The sequence below is a fragment of the Lonchura striata genome, chromosome Z (genome assembly GCF_046129695.1).
Source record: "Lonchura striata isolate bLonStr1 chromosome Z, bLonStr1.mat, whole genome shotgun sequence".
Classification (NCBI taxonomy): domain Eukaryota; kingdom Metazoa; phylum Chordata; class Aves; order Passeriformes; family Estrildidae; genus Lonchura; species Lonchura striata.
In genome coordinates this window covers 31131738-31153629 of record NC_134642.1, presented here as the reverse complement: position 1 = coordinate 31153629, position 21892 = coordinate 31131738, and the positions used below count along the sequence as shown (strand labels likewise).

Here is a 21892-nt window from a genome sequence, read left to right as displayed (position 1 = left end):
AAGGGCAATTTGTAGGCAAGTATTCTAACTATTTAAATTAATAGATACAGAAGTTGTATCTATGGCTGAGAAAAGGCACATGCTTCAGTAAAGATTTTTGAAGGCTTCAGGTGTGGGTAAATTGTTCGCACTAGAGCTGCCCTAGGGCTGAATCAGTAGTAACAAAATAGAGAGAATTTTAATTCCAACACCCTTAGGAGTTCTACAATGAACTTATAGCTGTGAAATAGATAAAACCTTTTGAAGTTACTCAAGGAAAGAGTATGTGCCACCATTCCTCCTTTGAAACTTTTGCTTGTGAAAAAGTGAGACTGTCCAAGTGGTCCCAGAGAGATGATGGTGATGCCTAGGGAAATTCCCTGCAGCCTACCGTTACATCATATTTAGGATGCATCACATCTGAGATTGACTCCAATACCATTACTTCTGTCAAGCTGAATTTCTGTAAGAGCTTTAGTTATGAAATATTTATCATTTAACTGGTAAAATTTTATAAGTGACACTGAGGATCCCATTTCAAGCCTTTTCTTTCTTCCTTTTCCTCAATATTTGGAAATGAAGGGTTTTTTCCTAGTTTAAACAGAGGTGAAAAGAGGGATGTTTCTGCAGTCTACTTGGAGAAGTTTTTGTTTGTACATAGAAGATCACTCTTAATTTTCTATGACTGTCTCATATGGAGGTATGTTCTCAGCTAATGGGGCCTGAGGTAAAAAAGCAGTTCCAGATGGTGAAAACCATCCTTTCTTGTTGCTGTACTGAAAGGCGATTATAGGACTTGTACTTAAATTAGTAAGTCTGAATACCATATTTCAAAACAGGTGACATATGTCAGGAACACATCATCTGAGCAAGAAGAGGTGGTTGAAGCACTGAGGGAAGAAATAAGGATGATGAGTCATCTGAACCATCCTAACATTATTCGAATGTTGGGTGCTACATGTGAGAAGAGCAACTATAACCTCTTTATTGAATGGATGGCAGGTAAACAACGGATGAAAATACTGTTTGAGTCTTGAAATACATGGTGTTGCATCACTTGAGGTTGTGAATTTATATTTTCATTGCTGTGTTCGCAATCAGTATAAAGGTGTACTTACAGAACAGCTGAAGTGCTCGTAGCAATATTCTTAGTGGTGCATCCTTTTGTGATTTGGAATCTTCCATACCTAATCTGTCATACAGTTAAAGCAGTTGGAAACCCTGACTTTTCCTTCCATTTCTGACTCCAAGTGAGGAGTTATAAATGTTGATGTATTTGCAACTGAAGTGACTGTGTCTCAAACTCTTGCATTTTCAGTGTATCTGTGTAGCTATAGGTTATTACTTTTAATAAAATTGCTAGAAAGTTTGGAATACCAGTCATTTATTTTTGTCCCGAGATTTTTCATAGAAATTTTGTCAGATGACATGCAAAGGCATTTAAGAACATTTAAAGTAAGTTTCAAATAATAAGTAGTAAATAGTGCTTTTGGAAAAATTATTTAAAACCTTAGAACTCTAACTGGTAATCTAGTAAAAAAATTGAAATATTTTTCATAATTGTATAGAGCAGGCACAAGAAAATCTGTATTTATTTTGAGAAGTAGTTTTATTAATTTAATGAATGTATTATATGTTGCTGCTGTCCAGTTATTAAGTGGTGTTTTATACATCCTTATTTGCTGTAAATGAAAGCATTGCACCCTAAATTGTGGTCAGAGTGCTAACATGCAAAGCCCCAAGTATGTGTCATTACAAGAAGTAGTGCAAAAAATATTTTCTTAACATTTAGAGGGCCAAACTTTTTAAATGTATTTTTTTCTGAAATATTATTATTTAGACAGTTAAATGTCAGGAAATGTGTTTTCCTCATTCAAGCCCAGCTATATTACAATACTTCAAGAGAAAAATTGGATATCCTAAATATTGAAACTCTGTTAGCAGTTTGAAAATTGAGGAAGATACTACTTTTCCTTGCTTGTCTGCGAAGTTCTATGTATTGAATGATAACAAACGTAAATTAAGATATTAAGAGGAAATACTTGATAGAGGTTGTACTTACCTATTGCCTTAAAAATAGTTAATGTTCTGCTGTTTACACATTAATGTTAAGTGTGGGTAAAGTATTGTTTTTAAGGAAGTATAAAATCATTAGGAAGCATGAAGACTTTTGTCTTTAATGTGTACAATTCCATTTAGAAAGTAATTGAGGGATGAACTACATCACTCTTTGCCTATGAAATTATTTTAATTTTTGGGAGTAGGAGAAGGAGAAATATTAATTACAAATAGTAATATCAAGTTCCAATTTTAGGATGCAGTGTTGCACTCTAGTAACAGAATGTGTAAGTGTTGATAGAATGTATTGTTTTGTCTTTTAGGGGGTTCAGTTGCTCATTTGCTAAGCAAATATGGAGCCTTCAAAGAATCGGTTATTATTAATTACACAGAACAACTTTTACGTGGCCTTTCTTACCTCCATGAGAATCAGATAATCCATAGAGATGTTAAAGGTGAGAATAACCTGATAAATTCTATTAGAAGGAGTATTCAGAAAGCAGCATATGTTTTGGCCTAAGACATGTTCATTCCCTCAGATGCTGTCTCAGGACTGGTATTTCTACTGGGTTTGTCTGATCATTTATACGAAACTCTATTGCTGAAATTAATCAAAATGCTACTGACATAATCAAAATGCTGGTAGCAAGCTTGTGGGTATTTGCTAGCTGTGCTAATAGTTTAGGAAAATTGTCTTTCTGAGTTGGTTAAAATAAGATAGAAAGTTGCCATACAGTTTTAATACTATTGCTACTTAAATGAATGTTAATGTTTACACTGAAATGATAGTAAAATCTGTGAACAAACCAAGATAACGAGGACAGATTTGTAATGTGTGGTGGTGAGTTTTCTTCCTTCATCTTTATTGAAGATAAATACAGTTGTACCCTGAGTAACATGTAAACTTAACTGGGAAATACCAGTCTTACATGAACTGGTGGTATATTTATATAAGTAGAACATATGGATGGCAAATATGTCTTTACTAATTCTTTTTGAAACAGTAAAACTTTAAATTGCTTGCAATTATCTTTAAGGCAACTCAGGGTTTCTTGATAATGAAATCACTTTAAATTTCATGAGGAGCTGCAGGCAATGAAAGCCTTCGGGCCTTTGGGTCACTATTTTCTTCCATTATACCATCTCCAAGCATTGTTCCAGAATCCTGTGTGTTTGTTGTACTTTGAAAATTTGATTGCCTCTTGAAATCTCTCAAACAACCTCAAGCAGTATCATTCAGGCATAAGAGAAAAGTGAGGTTATTAGACTGTATCCTTGATTTTTAGATTTCCTTGATACTGAGGTGGGGAATGTCAAACTGTTTTATAATTTTGAAGTGCAGAGAGGAAAATTGTCAAGTGTCTGTTCATCCTTTTGCCTTTAATAGAAAACCAACTAGTAGTATTTTTATTGTACTGTTGACAGGTGCCAATTTGCTAATTGACAGCACGGGTCATAGATTAAGAATTGCTGATTTTGGAGCTGCAGCCAGGTTGGCATCAAAAGGAACTGGTGCTGGGGAGTTTCAGGGACAGTTGTTGGGAACTATTGCATTTATGGCACCAGAGGTAAGAAAACAATTTTTAAAGTGATTTCAAAAAGTTTGTTTGGACTCTTTAAGCTAATTGATGTAGCCAAATAACAGAAATTTGCTGTTTATGCTTCAAATGTGTTTTAAATGCCTTTGTCCTAAAGGTTAGGAATTATGCCAACATGGTGATGATAACATTTCTTTCTTGTTGTCATTGTTTAAAGTAGTATGCTACAAGATACAGTTATCACAAGTGGTGTTACTAATGCCGAAATGACCATTTGCTCAAAAACTAGCTATTGCAAGGTACTTTGCTTGCCACTTGGTCAAGTATTTTATTTACTAGGTCTCTAAACCTGTATAAATGTTGTGGCATTTACATCACTGGTCACTCTCTTTACCTGAAATGTGAATCAGAATACACTTGTTTGATGTGTTGAGGTTTACTTCTAAATTACTTAGGGCTAAGATACTTTGAATTATATTATCTGATTTTTGGTGTTTGTCTGTTCAGGTCCTGAGAGGTCAGCAATATGGAAGGAGCTGTGATGTGTGGAGTGTTGGCTGTGTTGTCATAGAAATGGCTTGTGCTAAACCTCCTTGGAATGCAGAAAAACACTCCAATCATCTTGCTCTAATATTTAAGGTAAGGTATTTTGTTATTACCAACATACTACAAAAGATGACAAGTAAGTCTTGTATACAGTGATGTGAATTTTAGAAAAGTGTGCATGTAGCAGGGCTTGTTGCAATACCTTTTTTTTGTGTTGGAGCTGGTAGTACAGAAGCAATACTGGTACCAATATAATCATACTTGGCTTCTCTAAAAAAAACAAAGAGACTGATACAAAAAAAAATATGTTAATATATGCTATTCAAAATCATTATAGAATGGTTTGCATTGGAAAGGACCTTAAAGGTAATCTAGTTCTACCTTCCCCACCATGTGCTGGGGCACCGTCCTAAAAAAAAAAAAAAATAGAAATAGAGTTAATCTTAAATTAGGCAGAAGATTGAGATGTGAACTTTTTCTTACAATCCTGTAAAATACAGAAGCTTGTTCTTCTGTAAACTGTCTGTGTAAGTATTCATATTTCACAGTGGGGAAAGTCCTTTTATAAAAACCTAATATTCCATGATCAGATTTTCTGGAAGATATTTTCCGTTATGCCATATTATATATGAATTTTGCCCCTTCCTTTGCTTGCTAGATCATTCATCTTGGCATTCATGTTTCAGGCTAAAATCAGTTAGTTATTCTAAAGGTCTAGTTGAACTGTAGGCATGAATGAAAAAAATACTGCTGCAGGTAAAGGAAGTTGCAGAGAACAGACATTGCACAGCAGTACTCAGATATGTTCTAAGTAAAATCACTTGTGCTAAGAGATGTAATTGTCTTGGTTCTGCACTGCTGTGAATATGGTGGTGCCACTCTAGTGTTCCCAGTCATCCTGCTTTAATCCAGCTAGACAAAATTAATTTGGTTTGGAGGGATCTGTCTTTCTGAGAAATATTTGCCTTTGGGGTAGTAGCAGAAAGACAGTAAAAGGCAGTGCAAGAAAGCACACCCAGTTTAACTTCTTGTAGTGTTACATCGCACAGCTTAATCTCTCTCCATGGTGACTTATTCCATTTAACAGTGAAGGCAGCTACTAGACTAAAGAATGTCCATATGTGTGCTGTAGGAGCTTCTCCTGTGGCCTGCTCTGAGATGTCACTGCAAGATCTTGCTGTGACATCTCTTGCTGTGAGAAGAACTTTTAGAGAAAAGTATCAGGAGAGAATCAAACTAAAAAGCAATAGGCATAAGGACAATAAACTGAAAGTAGTAACGTAATCTTCAAACTGTGGTAGGAAACATGCTGAATGGAGAAAAGTTCATAAATCTAACTCACCAGCTGAAATTATCAGTTTGTAGAATGTTTTTGGGCTAGGAGAGGGGGGCATAATCACTGACTTCTAAAAAGTTATTTCCCCTTGTTCAGATTGCTAGTGCAACTACTGCTCCATCAATCCCTACACATCTGTCTCCAGGCTTGAAAGATGTGACTCTTCGATGTTTAGAACTTCAACCTCAGGACAGACCACCTTCAAGGGAGCTGCTGAAACACCCAGTCTTCCGTACCACATGGTAGCTACTTATTTGTAAGGCTGAAATACTGAAGAAAACACTACTGAATATACAGTAACTGTCTTGCAGCGCAGTTACGTGCAGCAAATTATATTATTCTGCTGGCCTTAATGATAGATACATCAAGAACATAAGGCCAGTGGAGGACCCTACCTAAGTATGTGATTGACAAATCAAGATCTTTACCTAAGCTCAGTATGCAACATATGACAATTCATGCAGAGATTTGTAAATTGTGCCTTTTCAAACATCTGGCTCTGTGTTAACATAAAAACATTTTTCCTTAAATCTGCATGATTATTTAGCAGGTAAGTGATTTTTATTTTATTTAGAGCACTTTTTCAGCAGTATTAGAAGCTGAGAGGCTCAAGATCTGTTTTAATATTGCAATCACTGTTCAATTTCACATGTAGATGCTCTGCAATTAGTAAGTTTTCAATACTGGTTAAAAGGACATTCTGTATCTGTCCCTTTTACAGATTATATGATGCTCTCTGAGTAACAAATCCAAATATTGATGAAAACTTAAAAAAAAGCATTGCCTTCCTATAAAGTAAGAGCAGGCACTCATGGTTCACTGTGCATTTGCTGCTGGCCATGTAATTTCTTTTGAAATCAAAGTTTGTTTTCTTTGTATTTTTAACTTTCATGAAAAGGGGATATTTTAAAATAGTCGTTAGAAAAAAAGATGCAAGCTGTGTCATGGAATATTTTCCTGACACAAGAGTTTTAAAACCAGATTTGCTGGAAATCTGGGATAAAATGCCACCTTCAACAAGGATATGTTGAAGGCTCTGATAGTATAGGTTATTTAATAAACAAGACTGTTCTGTATAAAGCAACTTAGTCTGAACCATGCTAGAAGTTGTTGAGCCTTTTTTTCATATAGCAGTTTCTTCTGGCAAATGGTGTAGAGAAGTTCATGTCAAGGGCCCCCCAAACCCAGCTTCCATTAAAGTTTTTATGGGAGACTTTGGCATGTACTTCAGTGTGAGCAGGTGCCAAATGAGCAAATCTCATTCTTTGTGTAAAGAAACTGAGGTTACATTCTCTACTGATAACAAGTTTTACCTGCTGTTTTCCTTCTGCCGTACATCATCTATTTACTGTAGCCATTAGTGGTAATTTAATTTGAAAATGTTAAAAATATTACCGTAAGAAAGGTATTTATTTTAACAAGGAGCAAACTTGGACTTGAAGATCAAGATAAAGTAAAATGTGAAGTAAAGCTTCACCTGTAGTGCAAAACTTGTTGGTTTTTAGGAGATGTGGAGTTTTGTTTTTTTTTTAACAGGTTTTTAAAATTATTTTAAAGGCAGGTTTTTAGATCATGATGCATGTAATTCTGAAGGAAAATGGCAGCTTTTTCTTTTGCTTTTTTAAAAATGGGGATCTTTTTTAATCTAATAATGATTGTGTTTAATCCATTTTGAAAAAAATACTGTTCATGTCATAACTCTTCAGAAGCCAGTTGGATTGTTGGACTCAAATAGAATTGGTTCTTTTCAAAGACTCAGGACAAACTAAATAAGCTATAGTACCTTTAAAGTGTATAATACAAATTGGAAGCAAGACATCTTAAAGATAAGTTTACATGAATGATAGTGCTCATATTAATAAAAAAAAAAAAAAACATGTCATTAGTTGTGAATGTGTTTCTTTTGGAAATTTAACATTCCTTTTTTTTTGAAGATTGGCAGACTTTGAAGAGTTAAAAAGATAATACAGAAATGTGAAGTTTGGTAGCTCTGTTTTGTACTTGACTTTTTTTTGACCACTTTAGAATTTCTCATTCTAATAAGATTGTTTCCAAGTCTTTCATATGTGCAAGCTTTAAAGGATGCACTCTTGCCAATTCAAGTACTGGAAGATCAGTTTTCAGATTAATACTGTTTCTGGCAGAAATGTAAACTGTATAAACTGATGAACCTCAGCTAATCAGTATTACTATGTAGATCACCATGCATACCACATTTCAAACTCAAACTGCCTCTTAGGTGTCCAAATGCATTTGTTTGAGTTTGCATTTCCCTCGGCTTGCTGGTAATTGTGGTGTTTTTAAAATGGAGATGTGATGTAATATTCTTATTTTCTTTGGATCAAAGCTGGACTGAAAATTGTATTGTGTAATTATTTTTTGTGTTCTTAATGTTATTTGGTACTTAAGTTGTAAATAACGTCTACTGCTGTTTATTCCAGTTTCTACTACCTCAGGTGTCCTATAGAGTTTCTTCTACCAAAGTTCACTTTCACAATGAAATTATATTTGCTATGTGACTGATTCCTAAGATTTCCAGGGCTTAAGGGCTAACTTCTATTAGCACCTTACTGTGCAAGCAAATTTTACAGAAATCTCTGGGTTAAGAAATTTGGCTTCATTGTATCCTTTGTTATTTTAAATATATCAAGATATTTTAATTAAAAATTTTTACCCCATTGAACCAATTTTATATAGTATAATTTGTACGTATTTTGGTGGTTTTTGTCTTTATAGTAAATAAAAGTTTTTGAACAAACTTTGTCCTTTGCTTACTGTAAGACAAACACATTCCTTTAACTGATAGAAATAACATATTTCTGGTACACTTTACGGTTCATACACAACTTCATACACTTGACATATCAAGACTTAGTTTCTAATAAAGAGCAGAAACAAAGACTTTAATTAAGGATAAATAAACTTCTCTTACGAGAGCACTGTTATCTAAGAATCTCACTTGATTATTCCTTTAAGCCAGGAGTTGTCTAAATTACTGCAAATGTAACAATTACCTATTCAAGTGTGCTGGTTAGGTAAGTTCTGGAACCATTGAAGTGTATGTTGGAAGTAAATCTGTTGTTTTTTGTATCTGGTGAAATGATTCTGTTGGTGGAGATTTTAATAGCAAACATAAGCCTTTTGTTATGCATATATTGCAAAGCTAGGGCTTATTTAAGTTCTTGTCTTTCTCCAGATTTAAAAAAAAATTATAAATTAATCTTTTTTAGGGAAATAAAATTCAACTATAGGCTTTCTTGACTATAAATTTTATATTTTGAAGAACTGCATTTTGTTATTTTTATTGGGTATGAGACTTTTTGCAGATAGAGATACAAGTGTATCAATTCAGAAAAAACTGGCAGCAGAGATCTTCAAATAAATTCTAATACCTGATTTCTCAAATCAGAGAAATGTATTACCTGAAATGTGAGACAGGAAAATACATGGCAAGGATTAAGTAGGAGATAAACTTACTATAACGTATCTTTATCTGATTTACTAGAGAAGTTCCAAATCCTGCAGTACTGTGTCCTATTTGTAATGTTGCAGCCTCCTTTATAGGAACAAAGGATGGCAGAGATCACTGGTGCCCAGCAGACACCTACTTAGGGAATCCCGTATGTGCACAGGGCACATTCAATTCTCCCACAGGTAAGCTCTATGCCTGGTGTGACCTCTCTGGTGGGAATAAAATCACATTTCAGCATGTTGGTCATAGGTTGAAGTCTGACAGTGTTTCACCTTTGCAAGTTCTCACTCAAGGCTAAGGACTGCCTCCAGAACATGTTGGAATGTCACATATGTCCTTTCATTACATGAAAGTGGGCATGGCTGTTGTGGCCTGACAGCCCACCTCCCAAAGCTCTCTATTTCCCTTCCTAACTTTTCACTCGTTGCTTAGTCTTCCTTAATGGCCCGAATCACGCTGTGACCACCTTACTTTTCAGAGCCACAGTATCCATGTGATGTAGTGAACATGTGTGGTATTTTCTGGTTGTAGCACACGGCTGCTGAAACCAGAGTTGCAGGTCTTGAAGTGAGACCTTTCTTCCCTGTAGTTACCGGGGAAGGCCAGGAGATGGCAGGGAAGCACTGCGGCAGCCGCTCTGCCTTTTCCTGCATTTCCCCTCCATTCCTTCAGTTCGCAACAGCCCTTCATGCAGCTCCTGTTCTTGGAAAAGATGAGGCAGGCCAACGGTAGAATTGAAGTGATTGTGGAATAAATCAACGCACAACTTTAAGTATTTGTAAAAGCTCTGAAATGGTAAGTTAATTCTGATAGTTCTATTGCTTTGAGGGGCCTGTCTGAAACTCCCAAATCCCTGTCAAAATTTCAGGTCCAGAGGAAGGAGTCTAACCCCTCAGAGTGTTTTGAGGTCTGATTTCTCTGTTTACTCCAAAACCAATTCTCAAATGCTCCATATTTTTTAAACTGCTTTCCGAATAAAGTACATGCATACGTGTTCTTCTTTTCAGAGTTCACTGGCAGTGTTAAACTAGAACTGAAGATAAGGAGCAGCATCCAAAGATAAAAATTTTGTCAAACTAGGGTATCTGAGCAGCCAAAAGACAACAGTGGCCAAAAATTATAACATTACCCTTATCTTTACACCTGTGGTGGTATGTAGAGAATGATTTGGGGGCCATTGCTAATTTCTGAAGACCAATTACTGAGCAATTGTTTTCCTCAGTAATTTTTTTGTTTTTTAATTACCTTAGAGGTAAGTGATGGCTGAATGGCAGAATGTGGCAACAAAAGGGCTTATGCCCCTGTTTGAAAATGCTTGTGATTTGTAGTATATCCCTTCAATCCGTGTACATTGATGCTGCTTGATGTACATCAGTCAGTGGGAAGCGCCTTTAAATCTACTTAATTTGTAGCGTATGATGCTACAAAGTACATGTCTGCTTGTTACCACAGCCACATACTAGCTAAAAGCGTGGAGGGAAGGGTAGCAAGACTCAGGTCTCTAACTGAGCCACCCTTTCTATGAGGTGGATCACAGCTCTGGAGCACGAGTCTCACGGGGAGCAGCTGAGGGAGCTCGGCTGGGGTGGGGGGCTCAGCCTGGAGAAAAAAGTTTGGATGTAACCTGCTTCAAAGGAGATTGGAGCCAGGTGCGAGCTGGCCTCTCCTCCCAGGAAACGGTGTGAGGATTTGGCCAGACGCAGCCGTGCGGGAGGTTCAGGTTGGATATCGGGAGGAATTTCTTGGCAGGGAGGATGGTTAGACTTTGGAATGGGCTGCCCAGGAAGGTGATGGAGTCACTGTTCCTGGAGATGTTCAAGCGAAGATTGAACAGTGATACGTGTTTGGTCATGGGTTGGACTCGATCTGAGAGGTCTTTTCCAACCTAATTCGTTCTGTAACCATCTGAAGCACTAACAGCCCTTAGCATCGCTAGAAGCAGGCGCTGGATGATTTTTGAGGGGATCTGACAGTGTAAGGAGTGGTCTTTAGCGCTCGCTTCTACAAAATTTTTAAACCACCTTTTCCTCTGATCTTGTCTTTTTGGATCGTTCAGTACAACGCAGAAGGTGCAGTGTTAACATTGTTCCGAGAGAACCGTGTGTATTTTGGCCCGTGGGTGTGCAGGCAGGAGCTGCGCGCCGTGGCTCCCGGTGCCCGCGGCTCTCCCGCTCTGGGCAGCGCGGGCCCCTCAGCCTCGGCACGGCCCGCCGGCCGCGCGCAGCCAATGGCAGCTCAGGACACAAAGGCGCCGGCGTGTGTCCGGAGCGCGGATTGGCCGTTGCAGCTGGCGCGGGCGCGGTGTGCCGGGGCGGCGCGCATGCTCGCGGGGCGGCCGCCATGCTGCGGGAGCTGCGGCGGCGCTGGCGCTCCTACCGCTACCGCTTCGTGCCCTGGCTCGCCCTCAACCTCCGCCGCCAGCGCAGGTGAGGCGCACGGACCGGCCCGGACACCGCCCGGACCCGCTGCCCCTCGCCGGGATGCTCTGGGCCGCCGCAGGAGCTCACTCGGGTTTGCCACTCAGAAATGCTTCGGCATTGGTCGCCCCTCGGCTGTCGTGAAATTCTTCGTGAGACACCTTAAAATGGTGTTTAATGTTAAAGGATAGATACACAGATAAATAGATAGATAGATACATAGATAATTTATTGTTGGTAAGATGTGTATGCCCTATTTTAATCATAGTAGTAGTGTTTACATTTAAATTATCATGACATAAGTAACAAAATTAAAATAAGTACCTAAATTAAAACCTTCCTTGCCCATGCAATATTTGTTTTACCTAATTTAAAATGTAATGAACTATTTGGTTTTTTTAATAAACGTTATTATAATTCTGCTTTATTTTTGGTGCCTTTTTCACTGAGAGCTCATTAGGGCTTAACTTGTGTTAAATACTCAGAGATGATGGTTAGTAGAACAGGTAATGGTTTTTACTAAACAGTCTTTTAGTGTTTTAATAACAGTGGCTTTATCTTGAACAAGCATGAAAAAAGCTTGGGGTTTTCTAAAACAACAGCATATCAAAGTTACTGGTGCTGCAAAATGGCTCTTCTCTATTTAGAAAAAAAGGTAGTATATGTTTCTAATTTAATTTTTTTTTTTTCTTTACAGGACCCTTCGATATGTTCCTGAAAGCTCTCAAGACAAAATTATTGCTGATGAAGATGTCTTTGAAACACTACTGAAAACATTTAAAGCTCTGTTCATAAATGACTTCAGTAGACAAGCAAATATTCTGGCCTTACTTCCAGAAGTCAAGTGTCAGTATCTGGAATTACTTACCGTGGAGCAGAAGCGGTTGAAAGTAGATTCTTGTAACCATCAGGGTCAGCACGTGTTTAGTCCTGAGGAAGTTTTGTTTAACACGCTTGGGTTCGCTGTTAGCAAAGACAGGAGTTCACTGGTGTCTGCTGGAACTGGAGTCTTTGTTACCAAAGGTTTTGTTCCGAAAGGGACAGTTGTGTCTATGTATCCTGGTAATGGAATGTTCTTATTTTTTATTCAGTTACATGGGACTTCCGACCATCTGATCATGGAATGCCAAAGATCTCTCATTTTTATTCTATGCGTTTTCTTTCTGTCATTCAAATCATCAGTTAGGTTGCATGAGAATATTTATAAACTGTCTAGAGTTATTTTTGAAATACAAAAAACAATATTGGGAAGGATAAATTTTGTTTATAAAAAAATTTATTACTTAAAGCCTGATTTTCCTGCAGCTGCAAAATTTGTTCCAGATTCTTTAAATGTAAATGCACAGGAGAAATTTAAAGTAGATGAACAGAACAGTTTAATTTCTTGGGGTTTTCATTTTGGTTCAGGATTTGAAAAATGAGGTTTGAGATCTCCACACAGGTCAGTAGACAATTTCATGAGTTTCTTCAAAGTACAGAAGTACAAAATGGAGAATGAAAATAAAACCTTAATTTAGCAGAACTTTATTCTATGAAGTGTGTTTGGAAAAATGAGCACTTCTGTCTTCCTCATTTCTTGGAACTGTATTTTCATACAGTGCTTAAAAAGGTTTGTAATTGTATCAGTATGGCCAAGCCAGCAGCTCTGCTGAGTTGCTTTGGGTTTGTTTCTGTTTCATCTGCCAGCAGAATCATCCCCTGTGGTCTCTGGCTTATGCACTGATTACCCATGAACTGCCTAGTTGTTGAGTGACAGCGAGAGAGCCTGCCACTTCTGCAGTTCACTTCAAATTTCAGGTATACATGCTAGATGTGAGCGTAGGCTCATTCAGAGTCTCCTGTAACAACTCTTCTGGCAAAACAAGAGGATGGGCTCTTGAAATGCCTTCTCAGGGTAATGACCTATGGGGCTGGGCATGAGACCTGCGTACAGGGACTGCAGCCTGCCTGTGGCCTTTGCCTGGCTCCTTGTGCGATTGCAATGCAGGATTTCTGCAGAGAGGTGCTGAAGATATAGTGGGTGTCGGGGATGCAGGGCAACAATTTCACGAAAAATGGCAAGGCAGTCAACTTCCTGGATGCACTTCTGTGCTTGGAAGTCATGGCAGGTTAAGTCCTCTCCTCAGATTTGGGAAACAGTCTGCTGAAATAGTTTGTTCTTGATTTGTCATTTTCCATCTCCTGGACCAAACTAAATCCCTGGGGTAATGGAGGTAGTTGTTTCAGATTCTTTGCTCAATCTGCGTGTGTTTTTCAGAGTCCTGACACAGTAGTAATAAAATAGCATAGTATCTTAAGCTGTGCTTTCCTGAACAGATATCACCTGATGTTTTCAGCTCTGAAGCACTCTGTAAGGCTTTATCTACCTCTCCTAAAGATATTTGATTCAGGCCTTCTATGATTTCCTGTGAGGCTTCTCTCTTTGGAATATACCAGCTCATTTAATTGAGAGGGGATTCTTTACATCCAAAAAAGTTGTATCTGAAAGCTGGTAGGTTTACAGATGTCAGTGTCACTCATTGAGACAGGACTCCTCTCAGGCCCCCTGTCTTTCCTTTGAGTTTCTGTCTGGAGGGGATTGAAAGCCCATTCTGACAGTTAACTTACTTTCTTCTGAAATAATATCTGTCTTGCAACAGGTACAGTATACAGAAAGCATGAGCCCATCTTTTTCCAGTCCCTTGGCAATCCCTTTATTTTTAGGTGCATTGATGGTGTTCTTATTGATGGGAATGATAAAGGACTGTCAAGATCAGTGTACAGGTAAGCAGAAGAAATAGAGGATTGTCACTCATCTGATTTAAAACAGGGGTACACCACATCTTAGTTCCCTGTTTCTTACCCTGGTTGTCAGCCACCTGTGCATAATGCAAGCAGCACAAGATTGAGAGATGTTGGATGTGATCCATTATGTACTTGAGTCATCTGTAACACACAGTGAGATGCATTTTGATGTAGAAGACTTACCTGTACAAAAGATAGCTGTACTAGAGCAGGATGTACAGTAAAAGTATTGAAATGTTTCTGAGCTGTTACTCTAACTTACTTGCTTCCTTAAGTCCAAGTCCCTGCTCTGTGCAGGACTACCTAAAACTGAACTGTGTGACTAAGAGCATCACGCACAGGTTCCTTGAACTGTGACAGACTTGGTGCTGTGACCACTTCCCAGAGAAGCCCTGTGACTGGCCACCCTTTCAGTAAAGAATATTTTCATAATGTCCAGTCTGAACTTCCCCTGGCACAGCTAACTGGCTAATTTACCTCAAAATATAATTTGTTGCAATTTGTGTTTAAATATGATTTGAAAATAACTATGAGGTTGATATAAAATAATACCTAGTTTGAATAGCAATACCCACTAATACCAGATTTTAATTTCTGGAATGGGTTGAAAGCTAATGAGTCTTTGCATTTTAAGAGATGAGTGAAAGGCATTGACACTTCTGTAATGGGAACATTAGATGATGATTTGTGGAAGAGTGTGTGCTAGTTTTGTGCAGATTCTTTCACCAGAGTCTGAAGGACACCACAGAGTAGTGGGAGCTGCTGGTCTATGCACATGCCCTCTACCCCAGGTGGGTTGGGCAGCTGTAAGTTTATGCAGTGACTGTGGCCATTCCTCCAGAGGAAGTAAGATCACCTGTTAGACAGAGAATCCATGATCCACACTAATACTGTTGGGCATTTCAGGTCTTGCAGCAGAAGAGATCAACTTGGCCCTTTTCAAATGAGCGATGAGAGCTGGCTCACAGACACCCTGCAAAACCCACTGGCAGTGGGACAGTATGTCAACAACTGCTCACATGGTAAGTTGCCAGGTAAATTTTCCAAGTATGAGTTTGGCTTTATGGATATAAATTATTTTGAAGGTGACACAGAGAATAGGAATTTGATCTTGGGGGGAAGTAGTACTGTTTAAAACAAGCACTTTGGGAGTAAAACTTTTCATAGGTGTTTTTTGTCACCATTGAGTGTTAGAATCCTTCCATGCAGCAATACTTCAAATATACTTTTTCTTTTCTCAGTGATGCTCCAGTTTCCCTCCTAATATGTAGAATAAAAGGCATACACCCCAAAAGTGAGATGGTGGGAAAGGATATGTGGCAAAGTACCACCAGACTAAGACAGTAGAGCTGCAGATCAACTTCCCCAGTATTGTTCTAGGAGGCTTCATGAGAAAACTACACAGTGACATGTACAGTAAGATTCTATCACTGCTCACTTTGAACTGTAAGACCTTTTTTTAGACTTCCTGACGTTTATGCACAAAATCTAGGAAACTGATGTTGTAATCTGACTTGTTGGACATGAAGAAGGGAGCTACTTATTCTGTGTCACTGTTGGTCTTAAGTAACTTATGGGAACAATTGTACTGTACAGAAAGTTGAATTGACACAATATTTAGCTTCTAAGTGGCTTTCATAGCCTGCATTAAACTAAACATTCTCTGCCTCCAAGTAGCATTCAGAAAGGTTGCTAGAAGAGCAAAATGAGGATTGGCACAGAGATACAGGGTTGTTCCATGAAACTGTTTCTTCCAGGTTGTGTTCTGTGTGAGTGGTGATTTTCTCCCTGCCTATATTTCTGATATGTTTTGCCACCAGGCAAAAATATTTTCCAATTTATTTTAATTGTAAAAGCAGACACTGTGTATTTGTAACCTTTAGCAGTGCTGTAAACTACCCCTGGCACTAAACAAGATGTGCCTCTTCACTGACATGTTGATAACTGGGCAAAGCTCCTATAGTTGATTGTGTGTACCTCTTGTGTAATTCAAAATAGGCCTGCAGAGGAGTGCAGTACCTCCCAATAGAGGAATGGTTTTCAGGCTTGATGAAGCATCTGGTTCTTCTGTAGCAGTACATTTGATGTTTTTACACATCTCTAAGCCCTATCTAATAATTTTTTTTTTTATTATTCCTAGAAAGAACAGCAAACGTGTGTTATCAAGAGTTTGATGTGCCAGGACATTTTCCAGTAGAATTGAAACAATATCTTCCAAACATCGTCTACAGTCATGACATAGAGAGGTTGGCAGCAAATGAAAGAGCTCATAGATTTGTGTGATACAAAGCATACTGCATGTGTAAAGAAAAGACAGACATGGTTGAAAAATAACAAATCACATAAAGATGAGTTACACAAAAGTGTGCAATGGGAGACTTACCTCTCAGAATGCATTAATTTTAATTACAAGACGCCTCATTCTTTTTTCCACATTTTCACACATGAAATCGGCATATTTCTGAAGACAGTTTTACAAGCAGTGTTGCACTATAGTGCAATTTCTGAATCCCATAAAGGTGTAGTTGTACTTTGTATTGCAGTACTGAGGTTTTTCAGCATGTATCTCAAATATGCTTCAGCCTTGACCAAAGCCCTTCTGAGATAATTAAGATTTAGGCTTCTTACTCTCCATGCCTTCTGCTTCTATGACAAATAAGCAGGTGAATTTGCAAGAAGGAACCTAAAATTGTATTGAGACAAGTTAAATACTGTGCCTATACAAGGGCTTACAATTACAGTACAATTAGTAAAATTACAACATCCTGTTTATGATTTGGAAGTCCACCTTTTTTCAGAAATTAGAATATACTTGGAAGTATTTCTCAGATGATCCTCTTCATTTCAAGGATGTATAAGCATTTTAACAACAGGTATCTCAACTTGTAGTGTAATTCTGGAGTTATTTAAGTACTCTGAAATTTCATTGGAGAAAGTTGTGGTGCATATTGGAAAAACAGCTTTTCTGATTTTACTTAGAATTGGTTGAGTGAAGGTTAAAGATGCATTTGGAATCTGCAGATAATTTTAAAAGTTCTAATAAAATAAGCAGTAGAACTAAATTCCCAGGAAACCTGGATACTGTACTTGAAGTGTGAAAGCACATAAACTATAGGACTGCTTCAGGAAGGGGGTATTTTGCTCTTGATTGAAACCTGTCTGAGAAAATATGGTCTTCTGGTCATCATTTCTCCCAGTGTGCTGCTACCAGGAAAAGATACCATCTGCTTCTAGGTGCTTGTTTTGATACTGATGTATACCATGGTGACAACGCAGATTATGTATTTTCTAGATCTTTTTATGTCTTACAAAACAGTTCTCAGTACTTATTTACCTTGTTGTTTCATATGTTTCAAAATGGCCTCACACTAAATTTTGAATAGTGGAGGCTTGAGTTGCTACTGTTTCCCACTTCCTGATTCATCAGTATGCAAAGCATGTGCTCTCCTTCCCAGAACACATACTTCAGTTTTAGGGCATGGTCGTTCACTAAAAGGAAGTTTAGAGGGGTTGATTTCTATATCTCTCTGTGAGAAACTGCCGCCAGCCCTTGGTCTCAGCTGACTGAGGGAGCTGGGGGTGTTTTACCTGGAGAAAAAGAGACCCAGAGGTGACCTTATCACTCTGCACAACTCCCTGAAAGGTGGTTGTAGTCGGGTGGGGGTTTTCACCAGGCAGCCACTGACAGAATCAGACACAGTTTTAAGCTGCACCAAGGGAAACACAGGTTGGATATTAGGAAAAAGTTTTTCACTGAAAGAGCGATAAAGTACTGGAATTGTCTGCCCAGGAAGGTGGTGAAGTCACCATCCCTGGATGTGTTTATAAAAAGACTGGATGTGGCACTTGGTGCCATGGTTTAGTTGAGGTGTTAGGACATGGGTTGGACTCAGTGGTCTTAAAGGTCTTTTCCAACCTGGTGATTCTGTGATAATTTGCCCATCTCTGCAGATGGCAGCAGGTCTCTGGTGCAGTTAGGAGCCATCTTCCTGGATAGTGGTGGGCCTTAGGAGAGATGCTTTAGCCAGCTTGCACCTGTGGACAGGTGTGTCCACAGGAGTGGCTTCTGCTGCATGAACTTTGGTGTAGCTTCTGCTCTTGTCTGAGTAAGTGTGTCTTGCAGTTTTGACTAATTATTTTCATCTCTGAATGATTGTGTGGAACAATTGAGTGGAAACAGTTTTTGCATACCCACATAGGCTGTGAGTTTTTAAATTATATTAGTTATGCTTATATTTGCTCTCTGTATTCCATTGTTGTTTTCCCATGTTCCCTGCCCTGCATATATTACTCAAAACTAAGCTGGATGAGGCCACTGATTTAGCCTCCTGAAATGAAGAACTGAAAACAGTTCGAAGGAAAATATAACTGTTCACTTTCACATGTGTTGCTTCTTCTTTTACAGCCACTTGAGGTGTGTAGTTCTTGTCACTCTCAGAGACATCAAGCAAGGAGAAGAACTTTTTTCAAATTACTACACTGTTGTCAGCTGAATTAGTAGATTCAAAACTGAAGAAATCTGTGTCAATAAAATATGTATGGTGCCTGTACTCCAAGTTTCATCATCATTTTTGTGTAAGGGAGAGCTGCAGTTTTATCATCCAGAGAGCAAAGCTGTAGACTTGCATTTCTCTGAAAATAGTTCACATTTGATGCATAGGTAAAGATTTAACCATTTGCATCATTAGGTTCTCAGATGTCTGCTGTTGATATTTCTGTATATTGGTGTTTAGTTGTCCATAAGGTAGTTCATAAAATTAAAACCTAAGTTCTAGACATGTCATTTAATCTACCAGATTGCACAGTTGTCTGTAACTGGGACTGTTGTAGTATTTTTCCATTTAATTTCCTGTGCTTAAAATGGACACAGCTTGGAAGAATGACTATCCTCTTGAATTGTGTAACAATATGTAATGCTAGTCGTCATAATTTGCAGTAGTTATTAAGCCTTTTTTGGAAGTTGACCTCTTTGGTATTAGCTTGCTTTTAAAAAATACAGTAGTGCAGGCAGTTGCCCTAATCTTGTGTATGAAGCCCATTTTGGAACCATGCTTATGGGCTCCTCAGCTGTACCTGCACCGTGCACTGTCATTTTGAGGCCATCTTGAGCCACTGGTTTTAGCCGTGCCAGTCCTGTGTGCTTTTAAGCCTCTCCCAGTCCTGATTCCAGTGACTCATGGCAAGTTTCCTGGCGTGTGGCAACTTCCATTGCTTATTATTCTGCAAGAGGACTTCATCAATCAGTTGCTGGTATAAACAGGGGCAACAATTCCCACGTTAATTTTTGCTGCTGTCTGCAAGCTGCTTTCAGAAGGATGAAACCAGTATTTAACTGCAGAAGTCCAAGCAAGCCTCCCAATGAATTTGTGGTTGGCATACGCTCATGAGAGAGGAGCTGGGAAGCACTGTGCTGTTACAAACTGGGTAGACCACTGAGTCCAACCCATGTCCTAACACTGGAGCAGTCAGGGTGCCCTGCTTAGCTGCTGAGGCATCATCTCCTTTTCAGAATGCAAAGCTTTGTGGTGTTTGCATTATGTGGTCTGCTTCCAAGCCTGAACTTTGCTTGTCACATTCATTTGGAAATCCTTCACTGCCAGAGGAGGCTGGCTATTTCAGTAGGAGGTAACCAGCAGAGCTTGTCCCTGGGGTCCCCTGTCAGGCAGCTCTCCAGTGGTGGAGATCCCGGGGAGCAGGGACGGTGGAATAAAGAAATCTCCAGCCGAAGGCGGGTTGGCTTCGAAGCAGCTTTAATCTCTGAGGGCTAAGTGTCAGGGACTGAGCGAAGGGGTACAGGTAGACAGCCTCACAGAAAGGGAGCTGGCTCCGAGAGCCCCGAACAGGGGGCGGGGTAGAGCTTATATTAGGGAGCAAGTAGGAGGGACATGGTACAAAGGGTCCAATAGGAACAGGGCTAGGAGGAGGAGTTGGGATGAGATAATAGGGATACAACAAATGGGATTGAGGGAAGGGGGCGGTAACTGGGGAAGAACCAATCGTAGACAAAGAACTTAAGAACATTCCAGAACTGAGGGCAAGTACAAAAGTGATTGACATAAAGGTGGGCATAACTGAAGGTTACATAACAAGAGGGGAGTGGTAGGTTTGATGGGCAGCTCGGAGGCGGGGATCTACACAACAGCCTCCTCCCAAGGCATATTCGGGGGGGCTTTCCCCAAGTCCCCTACCACATCTCCCCCTTCTTTATTAATTAAATAAACATTCCCTAAGGTCTTAATTAACATCCTCTTAAAAATTGCTAGGGCAACGAAAATGATAAGAATAATAACTAAAATCCATAAAAGTCCTCTGAGGATAGAGGCTGCCCATCCCGGGACGCCCCATTGAGAAAGCAACTTGGTGGCAGGGTCCACAGCCGAGGTTTCAGTTTGTAGATGTTGGACTTGTGTCTGGATACGCTGGATGCTGGCTTGGATGGATTTGCTTCTCGATGTTAGGTTGAAGCAGCACAGTCCTTCAAAGTCCTCGCAGCTGTGGCCATGGGCTAACAGCAAAAAGTCTATCGCCGCCCGATTTTGGAGGGTGGCTTGCCTGGTGGTCTGTTCGTCCGCCAAAAGATCGGAGAGGGCGGCGGACGATGCGTTGGCATGCTTTGCTATCCAGCACTCCAGGTGAGAAAGCTCACCGAGGGCTTTAGCAACCGCATACCATGGGAGAAAGATGGAAGCGGCAACCCTCTTTGTTTTTCCCCAATTATAAATTTTGTCATCGCAATTTTGGTCGAATTGGTCATAGGATCTTTTTTGTCTGGCCAATTGTCTCTCTTTCTTCCAATCCATAATTTGGGTTTTATTTGGAGTGAGGGTAGTAAGCCTGCCAAGGCTACACGGTCCTCCCTGGAGCCGAGATGGGATGCCTGACCACACTCTGTCCCCACAGACAAGAAACATCCCCCGGGGCAACGACTTGGGACGAATGGAGGAAACAGAAATAATTGGACTTGTGTAGTTACACCAGTTGGCCGAATTATATTTTTTGTTCAATGGTGTAACGTCTTTCCTGTAGGTGTTTTTGGCCAAGTCAATCCCATGCCAATTCTGACTTGGCCTCTTAAAATAAAACTTTACACAATAGGTGGCAGGAGAGGACCCCAACAGATCCAATTCTTGGGGCTCCTCTTTCGAATTTGGTAGTATTTTCGTCCATGCATCCCAAGTGTCGACCGGGTTAGGTCTCCTGCCCGTGGTTCGGAGCAGGTCAGAGTTGGAAACCGGCCAATCGTCGGCTACCAGAGGGACCCCCACCAGGCATGTGGACAACGGGTTGTCCACATTGCCCATGGCCAAGCAAAAGTTCTCTTGCTGGAGGGACTTTGCCAGCGTTACCCAGACATTCTCCTTCGGCTGTGGCACAATCCAGCTGTCCGCCGCCTGCAGCCACATGATGGTCAGAAGTGTGAGGCTTGCGGCCAGCCAGATGCGTTGGGGCGTCCACTCTCGTAGGTCGTTGGTGAATGTTTTTTGGGCAGCCATCTCTAGCGAACTAAAGTGCAAAGAGAAAATATTCAGGAAAAATATGGTATTCTTCCCCAACTCCCCTAACTCCCCCTTTTCATTTTTAAGTAAAAAATTAGATATTTAAGTGGGGTAGGAGCGACGGGTGAGGTAAGAGGGAAGAGGAAAAGGGATAGGGGGAGACGGGGTGTTAGGGAGGTCGTCAGCTGAAGGTGGTGCATAAAGCCGGGTGATGAGTGTTCTGCAAACGATGTTTGGGTAGTGTTTCGCCGTCTTTCGTTTCCTCC

General features: G+C 39.7%; 2 protein-coding genes across 6 annotated transcripts in view; both read left to right on the top strand.

Moving 5' to 3' along the window:
• Positions 1-8215, top strand: part of MAP3K1 (mitogen-activated protein kinase kinase kinase 1) — a 58318-nt gene extending 50103 nt beyond the window's left edge. For all 3 annotated transcript variants that reach the window (XM_021534326.3, XM_021534325.3, XM_077790126.1), the window contains exons 16-20: positions 819-981; positions 2361-2492; positions 3463-3605; positions 4083-4214; positions 5554-8215. In XM_021534326.3, the coding sequence (XP_021390001.2) occupies positions 819-981; positions 2361-2492; positions 3463-3605; positions 4083-4214; positions 5554-5703 (720 nt within the window). In that variant the 3' untranslated portion in view covers positions 5704-8215. The remainder of the gene's footprint in view (positions 1-818; positions 982-2360; positions 2493-3462; positions 3606-4082; positions 4215-5553) is intronic.
• A 3034-nt stretch (positions 8216-11249) lies between these two features.
• Positions 11250-18680, top strand: SETD9 (SET domain containing 9). Of its 3 annotated transcripts, none has more exons than XM_021534327.2 (6): positions 11250-11355; positions 12044-12408; positions 13986-14109; positions 15037-15152; positions 16271-16376; positions 18536-18680. In XM_021534327.2, the coding sequence occupies exons 1-6, from the start codon at positions 11270-11272 to the stop codon at positions 18621-18623; spliced, it is 885 nt and encodes a 294-aa protein (XP_021390002.2). In that variant the 5' UTR covers positions 11250-11269; the 3' UTR covers positions 18624-18680. The 3 variants fall into 3 exon arrangements, with proteins under 3 accessions (XP_021390002.2, XP_077646360.1, XP_021390003.2); XM_077790234.1 differs by having other exon boundaries at positions 11250-11362; positions 12041-12408; XM_021534328.3 differs by lacking the exon at positions 16271-16376.
• The last annotated feature ends 3212 nt before the right edge of the window (positions 18681-21892 follow it).

Excerpts from the sequence above, each read along its gene's own strand:
- SETD9 (XM_077790234.1), top strand. The coding sequence starts at position 11,250 with ATGCTCGCGGGGCGGCCGCCATGCTGCGGGAGCTGCGGCGGCGCTGGC. Across the intron at positions 12,409-13,985 it reads AGTTGTGTCTATGTATCCTG|GTACAGTATACAGAAAGCAT; the intron begins GTAATGGAATGT and ends GTCTTGCAACAG. Across the intron at positions 14,110-15,036 it reads CTGTCAAGATCAGTGTACAG|GTCTTGCAGCAGAAGAGATC; the intron begins GTAAGCAGAAGA and ends TGGGCATTTCAG.